Below are 14,912 nucleotides of genomic sequence, written 5' to 3'. Positions count from 1 at the left end.
GGGAAGGGTCAGGGAGGCGAGGGAGGAAGGGTAAGGCGGCAGCCCAGCGGGGAAGCTGCAACCGCTGAACTTTCCCCCTCGCCCGCGGCCATGTTGACCATCCGGCAGCTCCGAGCAGCTGGCAGAGCTCCCGGTGCGGGGAGACGGGTCGAACTCGGCCTCCCGACGGCTCGGCAGCACCCAAAACCCTGCAAACACTGCAATGCACGCTGCTGCTGCTGGCTCGTAACCACCGCGACGGGCACAGGCAAGGGCTCACGCGTGCAAGATCTCCCTTAGCACCCTGCTGCCGCTCCCGATAACCCTGACCGCCAAGGACTGCTCCCCTCCGGAGAAGAGGGGCGAAAGCGTGGCTGCTACCTCAGGTCTTACTGCGCAACGCAACACCGCGATGCTTCCCCCAGCGCTCTTCCAGCTGGGACCTCGTGGTGGGATCCAAGCTCTTTCCCATCACAGCTGTTGGTGAGGGCCTTTGCTGTTCGGGTGTCACCACCAACGCCCTCCAGCTTAGAAGCAGCCGCTCTGCCGAAACAAGCGGAGAAACGATGGTGGAGCAGCTGTCCAGGCCCCCCAGGCAAGGACACCAAGGGGGGAGACCAGGACAGCCAGGTGGTTTCCTCTGCTCCCATCTGAACCACCTTCCTTCCCAGCTGAGCCTTCCTTACAACAGTGGCCTGAAGGACCCCGATTACCCTGGAGCTGCATTTATTCCTTTATTTACCCAACTAGATAGGGACACGGCATTTAAAGAAAGCCCGCATCAATCAAGAGCTTATTTAAAGGAGGGGCTGAAAATTGCGATCAGTCTAAAAAGCACAACAAACCTGAGGCCATTAGTGTAAAAGTGGGTCTCAAGGGCACTTCAAGAAAAGGAGTAAGTAGACCCCAAGACTCTTGAGGATCGCATGTATCCCCAGAGAAGATTACACGTTAATAAAAAATACTCAGCAAATTCCCATGGTTAATCATCTCCGTAAACTGAATGCTTCACTTGGCTAAAGGGAGAAAGCATTTTTCCTTATATGCTCCCTTTTAATGTACTAGCTAGAAGTAAATAATCCCGTATAGTGTTTCTCTTCTGCAAATACTTAATTTTATTACAATGAAGGCTTTAGTCAATCATATTTTCTTTACCTACATTCCAGTCTAAATTAGCCTTGTCCAGCGTCCATAAATAAATCAGCTTAGGAAAGTCAGTGGAAAGATAATTCTGCCAGCAACCTTCGGTGGACGCTGATCCTGTTATTACTGCCAGCTCTATGCACGAGGGAATTCTTTGCAGCATACTCGGACTTTAAAAAGGCATTCTGCAATTTAAAGGGACGATTTCCATTTTCTGTTTATTAAACTAGTATCTAGCAGGCCATTCAGACCAGATGCCCAGTCTTCTTATGAATTTAAGCTAATAGGTTTTATAGACATTATTGCTACTCTATAGCGAGCAGGATTTAAGATGTTAGGAAAACACAGGGGAAACACAGCTGACGACACAGGGGAAAACGGCAGAAATTGCAGACTCTGGCGAAACGGCAACACTAATGATAGTTGCAGTACCCCCAAACCAGACTTTCTAACCCTTCGCATACCCAGGCCCAAATTTCTGACCAGCGTTAGGCCTACTTATTCCATTTTTAAGGCTTCTATTAAAGTCTGAAACCACGAGCCAAAAACTATACCCTAAGGCTCAGTTCAAAGAAGAGAGAGAAAGCCAAGAAGATATTTAATCAGGAAGATTTTAAATTAACTGGCCTGATTTTAAACAGGGTAGCGCAGTTTAATCAGGCTATTTATTATCATCATTTACTAACATGAGCCACGGACCGGGCGCTCTGGCATCTCCCGCCCCGCCGAGCGCCCGGCCGAAGAAGGAGGTTGGGGGCACGGCTTTGAGAAGTCATCCAGATTTCCACCGACACAACCTACGACTGCCACGTTTTTCTCTCGCCTTGCAGATGACAAATGAATTATTTAAGTCTCAACTCTGACTCGGTGCCCAGAAAACAATTTCGATGCAGACCGGAGGAGAGCCCTGGTCAATGAGCCCTTGGGTGCCGTACCCAGAAGGTGCCGGGGAAAGCAAACCTTCAAGGCTGCTGGTGCGGAGGCGGCACGACTCCATCTGCAGAGCTTCTGCTCAGAGGAGAAACCACGGCTGCCCGGATAGACGAGGATGACCACGCCGCGGTTTGATGGTGGGCTGGTTCCAACAACAAAACACAGATGTTTTTCTGGTTGACTAGACAAAAGCAGCGTCTGGGCCGAGAGCAAAACATACACGCACCGTTTTTAGTGCGCAGGGGCGTCCGTGTAAGCGGTCTGCACAGACTAACGCGTGCGCGGGCTTGCGGGAGGCCAGCAGGAAAGGCGAGCGCCCAGCGGGTCCAAGTGATGGGTGGAGAAGCCAGGGAGATGCTTCAAGTGCAAAGGCATCTTAAAGCTTTTCTTTTCCATCTTGCAGACTAAAGCTTTCCCGCATGGAGCAGGAGCCAGGGGGCCCATGAAGGCCCGGAGGAGACCCCCCCCCTTGGCGAGCTGGCGCTGGGGCTCGCCACTCCGCAATCCCTCTCCGACTGCTCCCAAAGTACCACGAACCACCTGGGAGCCCTCCGGAGATCAGCTTAGGAGCCAAGCTTCTTCAAACAGAGAATGCCAGTTGCTAGAATTTTGCTCATTCCCATGTAATTAAGTAACATGTACTTGGGAAGGGCTCCCAGGAAAGCCAGGGACATCTGAGCGCGTGTTCGCTCGAAATAGAGAGACAAAAAAAAACGTTGCTTCTTCATGCAACTGAAGCCAAGCTACTAACGTTAACGCATCTGGAATTAATTATCTGAGCCAGATAATGTTTCCACAATTATTTCAATAATGCAAACAGCCCAACTTTTATTTGTATCCACCTACTAATGGAGAACAGAGGAAGATTTTGCAAGAGACAGGCAACAGCTATGCACCTGCCGCTGCGGCGAGCGGCCGCCACGGCGGGGCACGAGTCGGCCCCGGCCTGCGTCGGCCAAGCCGCAGAGCGCCAGGAAGCCCCAGGCAAAGGTGGGGGCACAAAGACCAGCACTCTGCCTATTGGCACCGTGCAAATCGCAGAGGTCTCCTCTTACATAAAAGCAACCGAACGAAACCAAAGCTGCGAGGAATCCGAAATGGTAGCATCCGCGTTTTTTATCTGCTTTGAATCACTGTAATACCGTTGAACCCTGATATACAAGGGGACGGTTTTGACCCCGAGTCACTTAAGAAGCACATAGTCCATCCCATAAAGACACAAGGGAGCCCACCTGCCTTTTGCACCAGCCACATGCTTCTACCAAAGAACAACTTGCTTTGGTGCATCTTCCAGATCTTCAAGTACAACAACAACGCACCTAGCAGCTCTCATCCCGCTCCCCACGGCGCCCAGTAACGTGGTGCCTCTACAGTGTCAGCTCACAGAAATGCCGACGTTCAACCAGACTGTTAACGGCAGCACCACGAGCTGGATGAACAGTCCCGCTCCGACAGCTGCCAAACTCTCCCGGTCGTCCCACCACTCTCCAGAGCACCCGAGAAGTAACGCTTCCTTGCGTTATTCAACGGGGACGCAAGGTGCACTAAACCCACGCGGCGACCTAATTCCTGCTGCCGATGGCGAGCGGCCGGCACTGGGGCCCCTAACGGCTTGGCCGGCGGTACATCGAACGGACGATCCTGGATGGGGAAGGGAGGCGGCGGGGCGGGATGCGGAGCTGGCTGCAGCCACTGCCCGAGTCCACCACGAGCCACGGAGCCCTGAAGAGCTGCGGAAATCGAGCCCGCTCGCTCCATACATTCGCCGCTGCAATACGCTTTTCCTTCCGTGTGCTTGATCCAGTAAAAACCACAGACATCCACAGGGAGAATTAGCAAACATTTAAAATAAAAATCCAAGCAGTTCAGTCCTAGGTAAGAACGTGCTGGATTAACATGTTTCCCGTAGCAAACTAATAAAGGCGAGGACCTGCTGAAAGCGTGCACGAGAACGTGTCAGGCAGGTTGTAAAACAGAAATGATTAAAAGCAACGGGGCAGAGTAAGTCACGCTTACTCCTCGCCAAGGCATTCAGCGGCGCTGGGTCTGGAACCAGCGTTTTGTCCCATCCCGCACCTTGTTTCTGTGCTCGTCGCACCTGCCAGGGACTGTGAACCTGGAGGTGCCCTCAGCCCGTCTCACATGGCACGGATCCAAGGACGCGGACTTAAAGCCGCTCACAGTTTGGACCCGATGGAGCAAGACATCCTGCCAGGCCATCACGCCTTTGCTAACGAAGCCGACGCGCTGCCCTAACGAGAGATGCCGCGACAGCTCCCTGCATCGCTGATGCCATCCTTTGCTTGCACAGCCGCGTCCAGACCTCCCGAGGCCTCTGCTCACCCTTCTCCTGCCTCGACGGCGACGCGTCCCACCCTACGACCGAGGTCTAAAGGACGGACAGGATCCATCACCCCCTGGACCAACCGGCCCCTGCTTATGTGGGCTGCAACATTGGCCCAGAAACCTCATGACGGCAGCGGCAGAGCTGTGGGAGGTGAATCAGCATCACGGTCCCGGGGACACGGGTTTGCTGCCCTTCATCCAGCAAGAGACACCGGCCAGCTGCCGAGCCGGCACGGCCACCACCGCGGGGGCCAGGGACCGGGTAGATGGGCGAAGCAGCCGCTTTCCTCCTCCCGCAGCCGCGGTCCCCAGGGTTCGGGGCCTGGACCCCTCGGCTGGGATTTTCATTTCCTTTGATCAGGCCGAACGCTCCGATCCCGAGAGGGAACCGCATGCGTATTACGGAAGCGGACTAGAACGGAGGCAGGCTCAAGGCCACGGGATAGGGATAACTGAGCCAAGAAATATCCCTCCGTAGAAACGCCAGGGTTGTACCGGGCCATCGGCAGCCCCAAACGTGCACGCTGCTCTATGAGCTAAAGGGAAGGAAGGAGGGGGGGGAAAAAAAGAAAGCGGAGGTGGGTCACACTAAGGAAAGCCCTGCTCCAAGAGGGACCTGAGCTGCGGCAGCCCCGCGGGACGCTGCCGACGAGCCAACAGCCAGCCCGCGGCGGGGCCAACGTGGCCGCAGCTCCTGCGCGGGGAGGGACGGGGGCGATGCCGCCCAGTAATACGTCCAGCAATGGTGCTACACTTAATTCCCCCCCGCCCCCAGCACATCGCGCCTCGGCAGCGCAAACGCTCCGGCGCGAGCTCGTAGCCAGGCTGCTGCTTCCCCAGCTCCGCTCGCCGCTCTCCCACGTGCCGCCTTCCGCTCCGTTTTGCAACGGTGCAGCACTAGCCCTGTTGGCTTTGGGAAACCAGGACACGAACATCACCGCCGGCAAAACGGCACCTACGAGAACGGCCACCGGACCTCCGCGAGCTGCTGGGAGGACTTCTCCCGGGAGCGGGGCGCGCCGGGGAGCGACGCAGCTCGAAGGAAGCAAAGCCCCGGCAGCTCCACGTTGCAAGCGGGGTGCAAGACGCCAAGCGCTCGCGGCGAGCGGCGGCTCTGCAAGCAGGTTGGTAGCTGCAGTCGCAGCTCTCGGAGCAGAGGGGTCAGCAGGGAGCAGAGGGCAGCGAACAGGACGGTCCCGCGCCCACGCTGCCCACGCGGCGCTGCCCTCGCGACAGCGCTTCCGCCAGTGCCGCCGCCATCGCCGCGTTCCCGCTCGGAGGCTGTGCCTCCCTGTTGCCACAGCACTTTCTGTTTTCTGTTAAAACAGGGCCACAGCGATGATACAAGTATAGATCTGCAAAGCCAAGAATATCCGGGAAGGCTGCCAGCGAGCAGCATTCTTCCTCCGCGTCCTCCTGCTGTGTGCAAATTCACAGGGAACCGAGCACGCAGCACATGCTCGTGCGCCTTCGCGCGAGAGGCACCGCTAGATGCAGGCGCACGCCGGCAACGCTAAATCGCCCCACAGAGCAAGGGCTAAAGCCCGCGCAGGGGCTCAGTCACACGCAGGCGCCATCGCTTTACGGAGCTACGCTCGCTGCCGAGCGAGCCCAGGCCACGGCGCGCGCCGGACGCAGCCGATGGAGGAGGCATTCGGCGTCACGGCCGCTTCGCCGCCACCACCCGCCGCAGTAAGGGCCAGAAGCGCCGGCCGGGTTTCCGCACCCCCTGCGCAGACACAACGCCGCTCCGCGACTCCAGACAGCTCGCGGCAAGCTGGTATCGCCCGCCGTCCTCCAGAGCTCGTCGCTGCCGCTGCGCGACCGCGGGAGAGCGGCCAGCGTTTGCCTAAAGCTGCTTCCCCTGCTTGCAACAGGAGGGGAGCGGTACCCGCACCCGGCCCGGATGCTCCGAGACCTCCCAACTGTCCGTGGCAGCTCCGTTACTCTGCTCGTTTAATCCTTGCACTCAGACCACGCTGAGATGCTCCAAGATCGCACCCAGTGCCTGCCTGTGTACCGCTGCCTGCCCCAGGCGCTGGCCGGGGTCCGGGATGCGACAAACCCGTCTCCAACCCCTCCGAGGAGCATCGGCTGGTGGCACTGGCGGGGGTCAGGGGAGCTGGGGTGCGACAAACCCATCTCCAGCCCCTCCAAGGAGCATCGGCTGGTGGCACTGGCTGGGGTTGGGGGAGCTGGGATGCGACAAACCCATCTCCAGCCCCTCCGAGGAGCACCAGCTGGCAGCACCGGCCCGGGAGCGAGGCCGGCTTGTCCTCACCGGGCTCTCGGCCGAAAGCTCTGCGCCTCAGTTTAGCCACTGGGGAGATGGCCGCATTGGCGAGCGGCTCACAAGGGGGCTGCAAGGCTGACTTGTGCTTCTGCGAAGCCTGGGGAGACCCTCCAGCGATGGGCTCCAACAGAAACGTGTCGCACTGTCATCACTCCCTGGATCTCACGGAGCAGGAGATGTTGAGGTGTCTCAGCAAAGCGGGACAACCTGCCATGCCAGCTGCCACCAGAGGGGAAACTCGCTTTAGCTGCTCATTTCCCCCGTTCTCATTCAACCTCCAGGGGCTCCTACACCCACGCTGGAGCCCTTCGCACCGCAGAAGTTCCCACGCGTGCTGCTGCGCGGTACTGGGAGCCAGAGAGGGAAGAGCTGGTCCCCTGCACTGCCCGACAGCCCGGGTGGCCCCGACAGCACCCAGCCGGGACAAGGGAGGCGAGGACTGCGAGAGCCCAGCCAGGCGACGCCGAGCCAAGAGATGTTCCTCTGCCCCCAGCGCTGCCTACGCAATGGCACTGCCGTTTGCGCTAGCCTGCAAAGGACCCGCGCTTTTAAGGTGGCTCTCCGTTAAGTCGTTTCCAGGCGGCTGCTTTCTGGGGAAAGCATTCCTTAAAATAAAGCTCTTTCCTTCTGCCTCACCCACAGCTTTGACATTTTAGAGCTCCAGAAAATAAAACATTTCAAAATCTAATTTTCAGCTTTGGATCCACAAAACCCAGAGGCAACACGCAAGTAGGAAGAGCTCGTTTCCAAGAGCCCAGTCGGAGCATGAAAAGAGCAGCAGCAGCAGCCGCCGAGTACGACATACCTTTCGGAGGGAGAGATTTATTCCTGGAGCGGGAAGGGACTCCGACACCCTCCCACTGCAAGAGCCGCTCGCTGCTTAAGCGCCCCCAGTTCCCCAGCCAGGGACCTGCGTTCCCGCAGGATGGGCTGGATTTTCCAGGAACTGCTTGCCTTGCTTGCCAGCTTCCAGATCACCAAACGGTTTCTCCCTCCTTGCCTCCCTCTAGGAATCTTGCACACAACTATCCATCAGGAGGGATGACATTAGCACGACCGAGTTAATTAACATGGGGCATCCATCCCCTGCTGCCCGAAACCCACAGGCCACACGCTCCGTTGCGCCACAACTTTATACCTTTGTGGTAAGGCACATTATTTTTATATATATATATATATACACACACACACAAATATCTATATATACATATATAGCTTGTGCTTGACGGCAGAGAGGCCGCTACAAGCCAGAGCTGCCAGACAGGAGAGACACCTCGCACCACCGAGATCCCCATCTCCTCGCGGTGGCTTGGGACAATCCCAAACCACATTGAGGAACATAAGAAACGGCCCGAAACGCTGCAAGAGGCGACTCCTCGGGGATGAGCGAGCAGCACCGCGCTCAAGGATAACCGAATGAGCAAAAACCACATGGAGAGCCAGGAGCTGTTTCGGGACAGGATCCGGTGGATCGAGCAGATCCCAAACTCGATGTGAGTGATTGGTGCCGGCCAGCCTGGAACACGGGACTTGGCACCTGGGAGCCCGCGGCACCGCTGCACACTGGCAACCCTAGAAAGCACGACCTTTGGCGAAAGCTTAAAACAAATAGGATTGTTCAGGCTTTTTTTCCCCCCCCTCCTCTTCTTCTTCAAGAATTAAATCAACTCAAGAGCCCCCTTACAACCTCCCTTTTGATGTGTTCGGACTCTTTAGAGTTTCACTTCCGTCTCCGTTTCCCCTCGGGGAAGGGGGGCGAGCTGCACGCACAAGTTGACTTCCGAACTCCGGGCCGGCAGCTGCAGGAGCAGCTGCTGCCGCGGGACCGGCCGGACGCACCGACTTCACCAAACCCCTCCGATTCGGGGGGCAAAGCCGCCCCTCCTGGCGCGGCCCCGTCCCAAGCACCGGGGCGGCATCGCTCCCGTACCCGGCTCGCAGAGCCACCCGACACGCGGGGCACCTGTGGGGACCCGCAGCGCCTTGGGGGGCCGAGAACCCCAAAATGGGAACGATTCGGGGGAAGAAAAGGGGGGGAAAAAAAAGGGACATGCAAGAAGAGGCAGTCACACGATGGGAAATAGTTGCTTCGATAGAGCAGGGATCGGCGGCAGGGACCGGCGGCAGGGACCGGCGGCAGCTCCGGCGCCGAGCCCAGGCGGCATCTCGAGCGCGGAGCGGCTCACCCACGTTTCTCTGCTGCCCGAGCAGCTGCTTCGCCGGCTATTTTAAACCACGGTTCCCTATTTTAAAATAGCTGGTGCGACACCGAGCTGCACCAATAGACTTTTCCTCTGCCGGGTCTGGGGGGGGTGTTCGCCGCTTTGGTGGACGTTTGCTGGGCTGCTGCTCCTCAAGCCCCCAGACCTCTGCATTCCCATCACGTTTTCCATATCTAAGAACAGCTTTGAGCGAAGAGACCGAAGTTTTTAACGAAGGGGCCGACTCCTGCACCCCACCGTAAAACACCAGCTCCAGCGCAGCCCTTCCAGATGGATCTGCATCCGCCGGCTACGCAGGGGGCTGAGGCACCACGTGTGTCCATGCCGGTTTGCTTAAACCCCCCTCTGGTTTTAGCAGGCCTTCTCAAAACCGCCCAGCCGGGAGCCAACGGGGAGCCTCGCTCAAGCTCCCGCTCCGCCTGCTGCCTTTACTCTACGCTACGGTTTAGACGGCCGCGTAAACCCCAGTTATCTGGGAAGCTTCTCAAAGCAACGGAGGGGCAAAGCGACGCCCAGAAGCCTGTCCAAGGAGGGGGAAGGAGCCGGAGCCGGAGCCGCCTCGCTTACCTGACCACGGGCTCGGGGATTGCCTCGGCGCTCGCGGGCACCTGCACGCCTTTCTCCCACTCTTGCCTCCAGGGATCCGCAAGGATGTAGTACTCATCCGGGCTCAGCTGGAACGAGTCGGGGATCTTCATGGCCGTGATCAGGTCGGTACGGAAGACCTACACCAAGAGAGACACCAAGGGCAGTCTTAAAAGGCTTGGCAGAGGTGCCAGACAGCACAAGCGTTTCCCAGGCAAGGCAGCACTCCCGTTTCCAGCTTGCTCCCGAGGAACTAGCCATCCCAGGCATGATGAAGGACCCATATGGAGCAATGGGGGGGGGGGGTGAAAATAGGTCAGTTCCTGGCACGCACAATCAGTTTTTCCCACCAGACGGATATATTTTAAAACTACCCCCTCTCCAATCCGATGCAGCTATCCCGGGTCTGCGAAGGGCCCTAGGTGTCCCAAGAGGAGGACGCCTTCCCGAGGCGCTGCTCCCCGGCGCGGTGCCCGAGCACCCGGGGCAGACGCTGCGGGGAAGGGGTGCTCCAAGCAACGACGGGTCTCAAAGGGCACGGCCGGGTGCAAGCTGCTGCTTCACCCCTTGCTGCATCCTTGCAACCCCTCCTGGTCAGCCCTGCAGGGCGTTCCCGTGATCTGCGGCTCCAAGTGCAAAGCCTCCACCCTGAGAAGGCAGAGCGGTTTCACCTGGAGGAAGGTGGAAGACCTGGGTGCAGCTGTGGAGACAAACCGACCACGGGGTGCCGGTGGGGATGGAGGCAGCAGGGAGACCCTGGGTCCCTGTTGCACCCGCTGCCACAACCCCGTAAGGCCCCGGAGCCCCTGCGGCGCCCATGGGGCGAGGGAGCAAGCGCTCCGCGGTCCCGGACAGCAGGAGCTGGGCAGGGAGCAGCACGTGGGCACTAGGCTGAGACATGAGCTGGAAATTAGCATTAAATGCAATAAATTACATGCTGTTTTCTCTTAGGGGCTCAATGGCCTTAACATAGGCACATCGCCACCTGGTAGAGACGCGGGGAGACCAGCCCCGCTCCCCCTGCCTTCAGCAGCTCTCCCCTTCTGCCCGTTAATTCTCACGCGAAATGCATCGCCCCGGGGGTTCTTTAAATTTCCCCGAAAAATCGCCCTTGTTAAAATGCAGCCAAGAGAAGCTTTTGCAAATTCGCGGCACTTAAGAGCGGCCCCTGTCCCTGGCGGCGAGGCTGTTCCGGCGCCGGCGCAAGCAGGGCGCTGCCGCGGACTTGCCCCCTCGAGCCCAGCGGCACCCAGCACCCGTCGGACAAACCCCGTTCCCGAGGTACCGGCTTCTGGATTTATGCAGGAATAGCCGAAAGCAGAATATACCCCAATTTTGCCCCAATAGAGATGATCAGGAATAGCTTGTAGCGAATATCGGCGACGTTTGCGGCCGCTTACTGGGCGACGGAGGGGTTTAGCGCAAAGCCCGGGACGTTTCCGTGAGCTCTCCAGCCATCTGCTGGGCCAGCGGAGATGCAAAGGAATTGCTAAATTATAAAGCGGTTTTGCATTTTATTTTTCTGTCTTGTTCCTAAGGGGAAAGATAGAGTTCAGAGCCTTGGAAAAAAACAGCTTGTTCAGGGAATGGGAAGGTGTCAGGATGGTGACGCACATGCCTGCTCACGCGTCCGCAGCCGGACACACGGAGGTTCTCACGGACCCACTGAGCCCCTGCTCTGTGAAAACCCGCCAGCCCCTCGGACAGTGAATTTGCTCCTTCTCGTTTCACTTCTGGCCCTTCCCTGAATACACCACGATGAAAAAAATCACTCCAAAAAAACCCCATCACGGTAAATAAGGTTTTCCTTCCAGAGGATTGCCTGACAGCAACGACTCGAGCAATCCTGTCTCTCGCGGAATAAAAATAAATTGTAAATGAAAATGGATGACTTCTCCTCTCCACCATCTGCTATTAGCTGCAGCAACACCAGGCAGTGCCAGCAGCAGCACGTGGACACCAGCTAGCTCGAACCACTCTGCCTCAGCTACTTCTGCGGCACCTTCTGCAGGGCCGCGGCGGATCAGGTGTTTGCTTCAGAGGCTCTTTAATCCGTCCGCGGTGTCTATTCTCAAAATGAGTGTTGCTTTGAAAGAACTACAGCAAGCGAGACGCTCTGGTTTTACACTTTCAACACAAAAATAAAGCGCTGTGGAGAGCATTTTGGAAACCAAATTGGCTAACGTGCAGGAAACCAGACATTTAACTAAGACCACTGAGACCACTATTTAGGTCAGCTCATTTAATCCTGAGAGTCTCAGCTGATAACGCAATTAGAGTCAAATACAAACACATAAACAACCTTTCCTGTGCTGGGACCTCTTTGAAGTGCACCGGTACCTCCTTCCTGGCGCAGCTTTGGGGGGTGTTTTTGAGCGCACCTCCGTAAAGGTCCTTTGCGCTGCCCGGACACGGCCTCCGTGCATCTTTCAATACGCATAAAAACCAGCCTACATATTGCAGCCAAAATTAGGCTCAGCTGGAGAAAGATCAAGTTCCTTTAAGTCTCTGTGCGCTATAAATTCGTTGTTATGAACGCCACCGTAACATTTTACTACGCTGCCAGTGGGGGGGGAAAAAAAAAAGGAAAAGGTTAAGATAAATGCTAATTAAGCATGAGAGGGAACGCGTGAGATGTCATAACCCTTCCAGCGCTCCCAGCCTCAGTGCGGAGCCCTGGGCTCCCGCGCAGGCGCAGCCACGAGCACCTTTGCCTTCGCTCGTAGCCGTGAGCTCGGACCGTCCGTTCGGCCCCGGCGGGACCAGCTCCGCGGCGGCTCGCGCTGCCGGGCGAAACCCCTCCGGAAACGGCCCCAAAGCCCTGGCGGCGAGGTCGCCTCCGCCCCCGTGCCGGCCGCTGGAAACGCTCGCGTTACGAACCGCAGCCCCGCCGGAACGACAGCATGCCGCGGGGATCGTAAAGGAAAGCAGATCCGCTGCCTGGAAACCCACCAACAGCTAATATGCCCAAATTGTAACCTAAACGTCGTTTTGTTTTGAATTGTCTGGGATTAGGGTTGGGAAAAGACTCAATTATTCTCCTCCAACTCTTCTGAATTATTTATGAAAGCTAAATAAAGGATAAATTGGGCGCTGATGAACCAAGGACCCGGCGGCGGCGGGAAAGTTGCGCACCAGAAAACAAGCAATTTCCCCTCAAAAGCGGTGTTTACTCTCTCCTCCCTGGTGCGGGCTTTGATGAATCGTCCCTGCGGCCGGGCTGCTCCGCCACCCGCTCCCGCCTCCCCGCTGCTCCGCCGGCGCCCGCAAACTCCCCCTGCCGCCGCCCCGGCCGCCCGGAACACGCGAGGGGTGAACGCGCTCCCGAAGATCGCGTTCCTCGGCACGGATGCGCCCCGTACAGCCGTCCTGCGGCTCCGACCGCCGGTCCAGCCCCCTTCCGCGGCCTGCCGAGGAAGCCGACGAAGCGACTGGATAACGTGGATCCCTTTGCACGGGAAAGGATGTCCCAGCAGCTCGTTAGTGCTGCCCCGGCGCTCCCGGCTCGGCACGTGGCGCTGGCCACCGGCGTTCCCCGTGGAAAGCTGCCATCCCGCCGCCCTCGGGAGCCCCCTCGCACCGCTGTGGCCGGCCTCGCCGAGCGCTTCCCACGGCACGGCACGGCACGGCACGGCGACGGCTCGCCTCTGCCAGCTCCCACCGCTTCTCCTGTTCCCAGCCCCGGCTCCCGGGTTCTTCCCGGCTCCGGCACCCAGCAGAGCCTGCCGCTTTCGGAGGGGATCACCGGGGCGGCCAGACAACCTCCGCGCCGGCTCTTGACTGCGGAGCGGGCAGGGAGCAGTAGCAGCCGTCACGCGGTTTCCGTTTACGTGCCGAAACGTTTCTCCCCGCCGAAGCTTCAGCAAAAATAAGCCTCTGCGAAGCGCTCCACGCCGCAAAGCGCTGCTCCCCCGCCCGAGAGAAACCCAGCCCATCGCTCAAAAGCAGGCGCGTGCCCACAAGCAAAACACGCTCGCCGGCCAGACGGCGCGGGAGAGGCGCGAGCCGAACACCACTGCGCCCGCGCCTCCTCCCTCCGGCGAGCCCAGCGACGGGGACGCTCTCACCGGCGCCCTGCCGCCGCCGCGGTGGCACCGCGGGACGAAGCGCGGGCCGCTGCTCCGCGGCACGGAGGATGCAGTCCTTCCCCTTGCGCGGGCGCCCGCGGCGCGAAAGGGAGCAGGGCCCTGCAGCCCGACCTCCCGGCAGAGGCGTCTGCTTTTCCTAATGCTGCCCGAGAAAGGTCTCCTCTGGCCACACGGCCTCTCGTAAAGCCTTTCTTAAAGCGCGGAGAGCCCCGTGGCTAAATGCACATTGCATCGCACCGTTACGTACCTGCAGTACTGAAAAAAACCAGAAAAATCTCATGTAACAATAATTATATTTTTAAAATGGAAATGATAAAAAAATGCGGATGGTTGTTAAAAGGAAACCAAAAGGAGCAGCTAGAAGAGCCAAATCGTTGTAAAGGGATGTAAAAGGGATGCTGCCCTAGGGCCCGGGGCAGGACGGCACTGCGGGCAGCGCAGGGGGGGTGACGGCCACCTTCGCGAAGGACGTCCCCGCGCAAGGGCGCTGCGGAGCGCGGCGCGGAGGCCGCGCGCCGGGGCCGCGTCCGAGAGGAGCCTGGGCAGAGCCCTGTGACAGGCACCGATAAATATAATCGCGCTCCCTGGCAGCGGCCTCCAGCGCGGGTGTTTACAAACAGCTCAGTACTTTTCCATGCTAAGAAGCTTGTTTTTCCAGATGCCTTGTGCTGGGTGGTTTTTAACGGGGAGAGTTAATCCCTTCTCGCGGAGCCTTTCATAATAAACGTCACCCCCTGACCTAGCTAATAACTACGTAACACCAAGGCCTTTGATTTTTTTATCTCCCGCTCAGGTTGTCCCGGGGCACCGGGAGGGTGGCGCAGGCTCCAGCCCGCTCGCCGAGCCACGGGGACACGGCTCCGAGAGGGGCCGGGCGCTCCGAGATTATCCCTGGGTGCAAATCACTGCTTCCCCGCAGCCTGCCCACACAAATCACTGCAAATCGCTGCTCCCCCCCAGCCTGCCCACGCAAATCACTGCAAATCGCTGCTCCCCCCCGGCCTGCCCACGCAAATCACTGCAAATCGCTGCTCCCCCCCGGCCTGCCCATGCAAATCACTGCAAATCGCTGCTCCCCCCCGGCCTGCCCACGCAAATCACTGCAAATCGCTGCTCCCCCCCGGCCTGCCCACGCAAATCACTGCAAATCGCTGCTCCCCCCCGGCCTGCCCACGCAAATCACTGCAAATCGCTGCTCCCCCCCGGCCTGCCCACGCAAATCACTGCAAATCGCTGCTCCCCCCCAGCCTGCCCACGCAAATCACTGCAAATCGCCGCTTCCCCCCGGCCTGCCCACGCAAATCACTGCAAATCGCTGCTCCC

The 14,912-nt window shown here is 58.5% G+C and overlaps 1 protein-coding gene across 4 annotated transcripts in view; it reads right to left on the bottom strand.

Moving 5' to 3' along the window:
- The window catches only part of JADE2 (jade family PHD finger 2), a 114,399-nt gene that overhangs the window by 40,868 nt on the left and 58,619 nt on the right, over nucleotides 1-14,912 (bottom strand). For all 4 annotated transcript variants that reach the window (XM_067304736.1, XM_067304733.1, XM_067304735.1 and 1 more), the window contains one exon: nucleotides 9,484-9,641. In XM_067304736.1, coding sequence (XP_067160837.1) covers nucleotides 9,484-9,641 — 158 coding nt within the window. The remainder of the gene's footprint in view (nucleotides 1-9,483; nucleotides 9,642-14,912) is intronic.

This window comes from Apteryx mantelli, chromosome 14 (assembly GCF_036417845.1).
Source record: "Apteryx mantelli isolate bAptMan1 chromosome 14, bAptMan1.hap1, whole genome shotgun sequence".
Taxonomy (NCBI): Eukaryota; Metazoa; Chordata; class Aves; order Apterygiformes; family Apterygidae; genus Apteryx; species Apteryx mantelli.
Note: the sequence above shows the minus strand (reverse complement) of the source record. Positions and strands in the feature narration are given on the sequence as shown.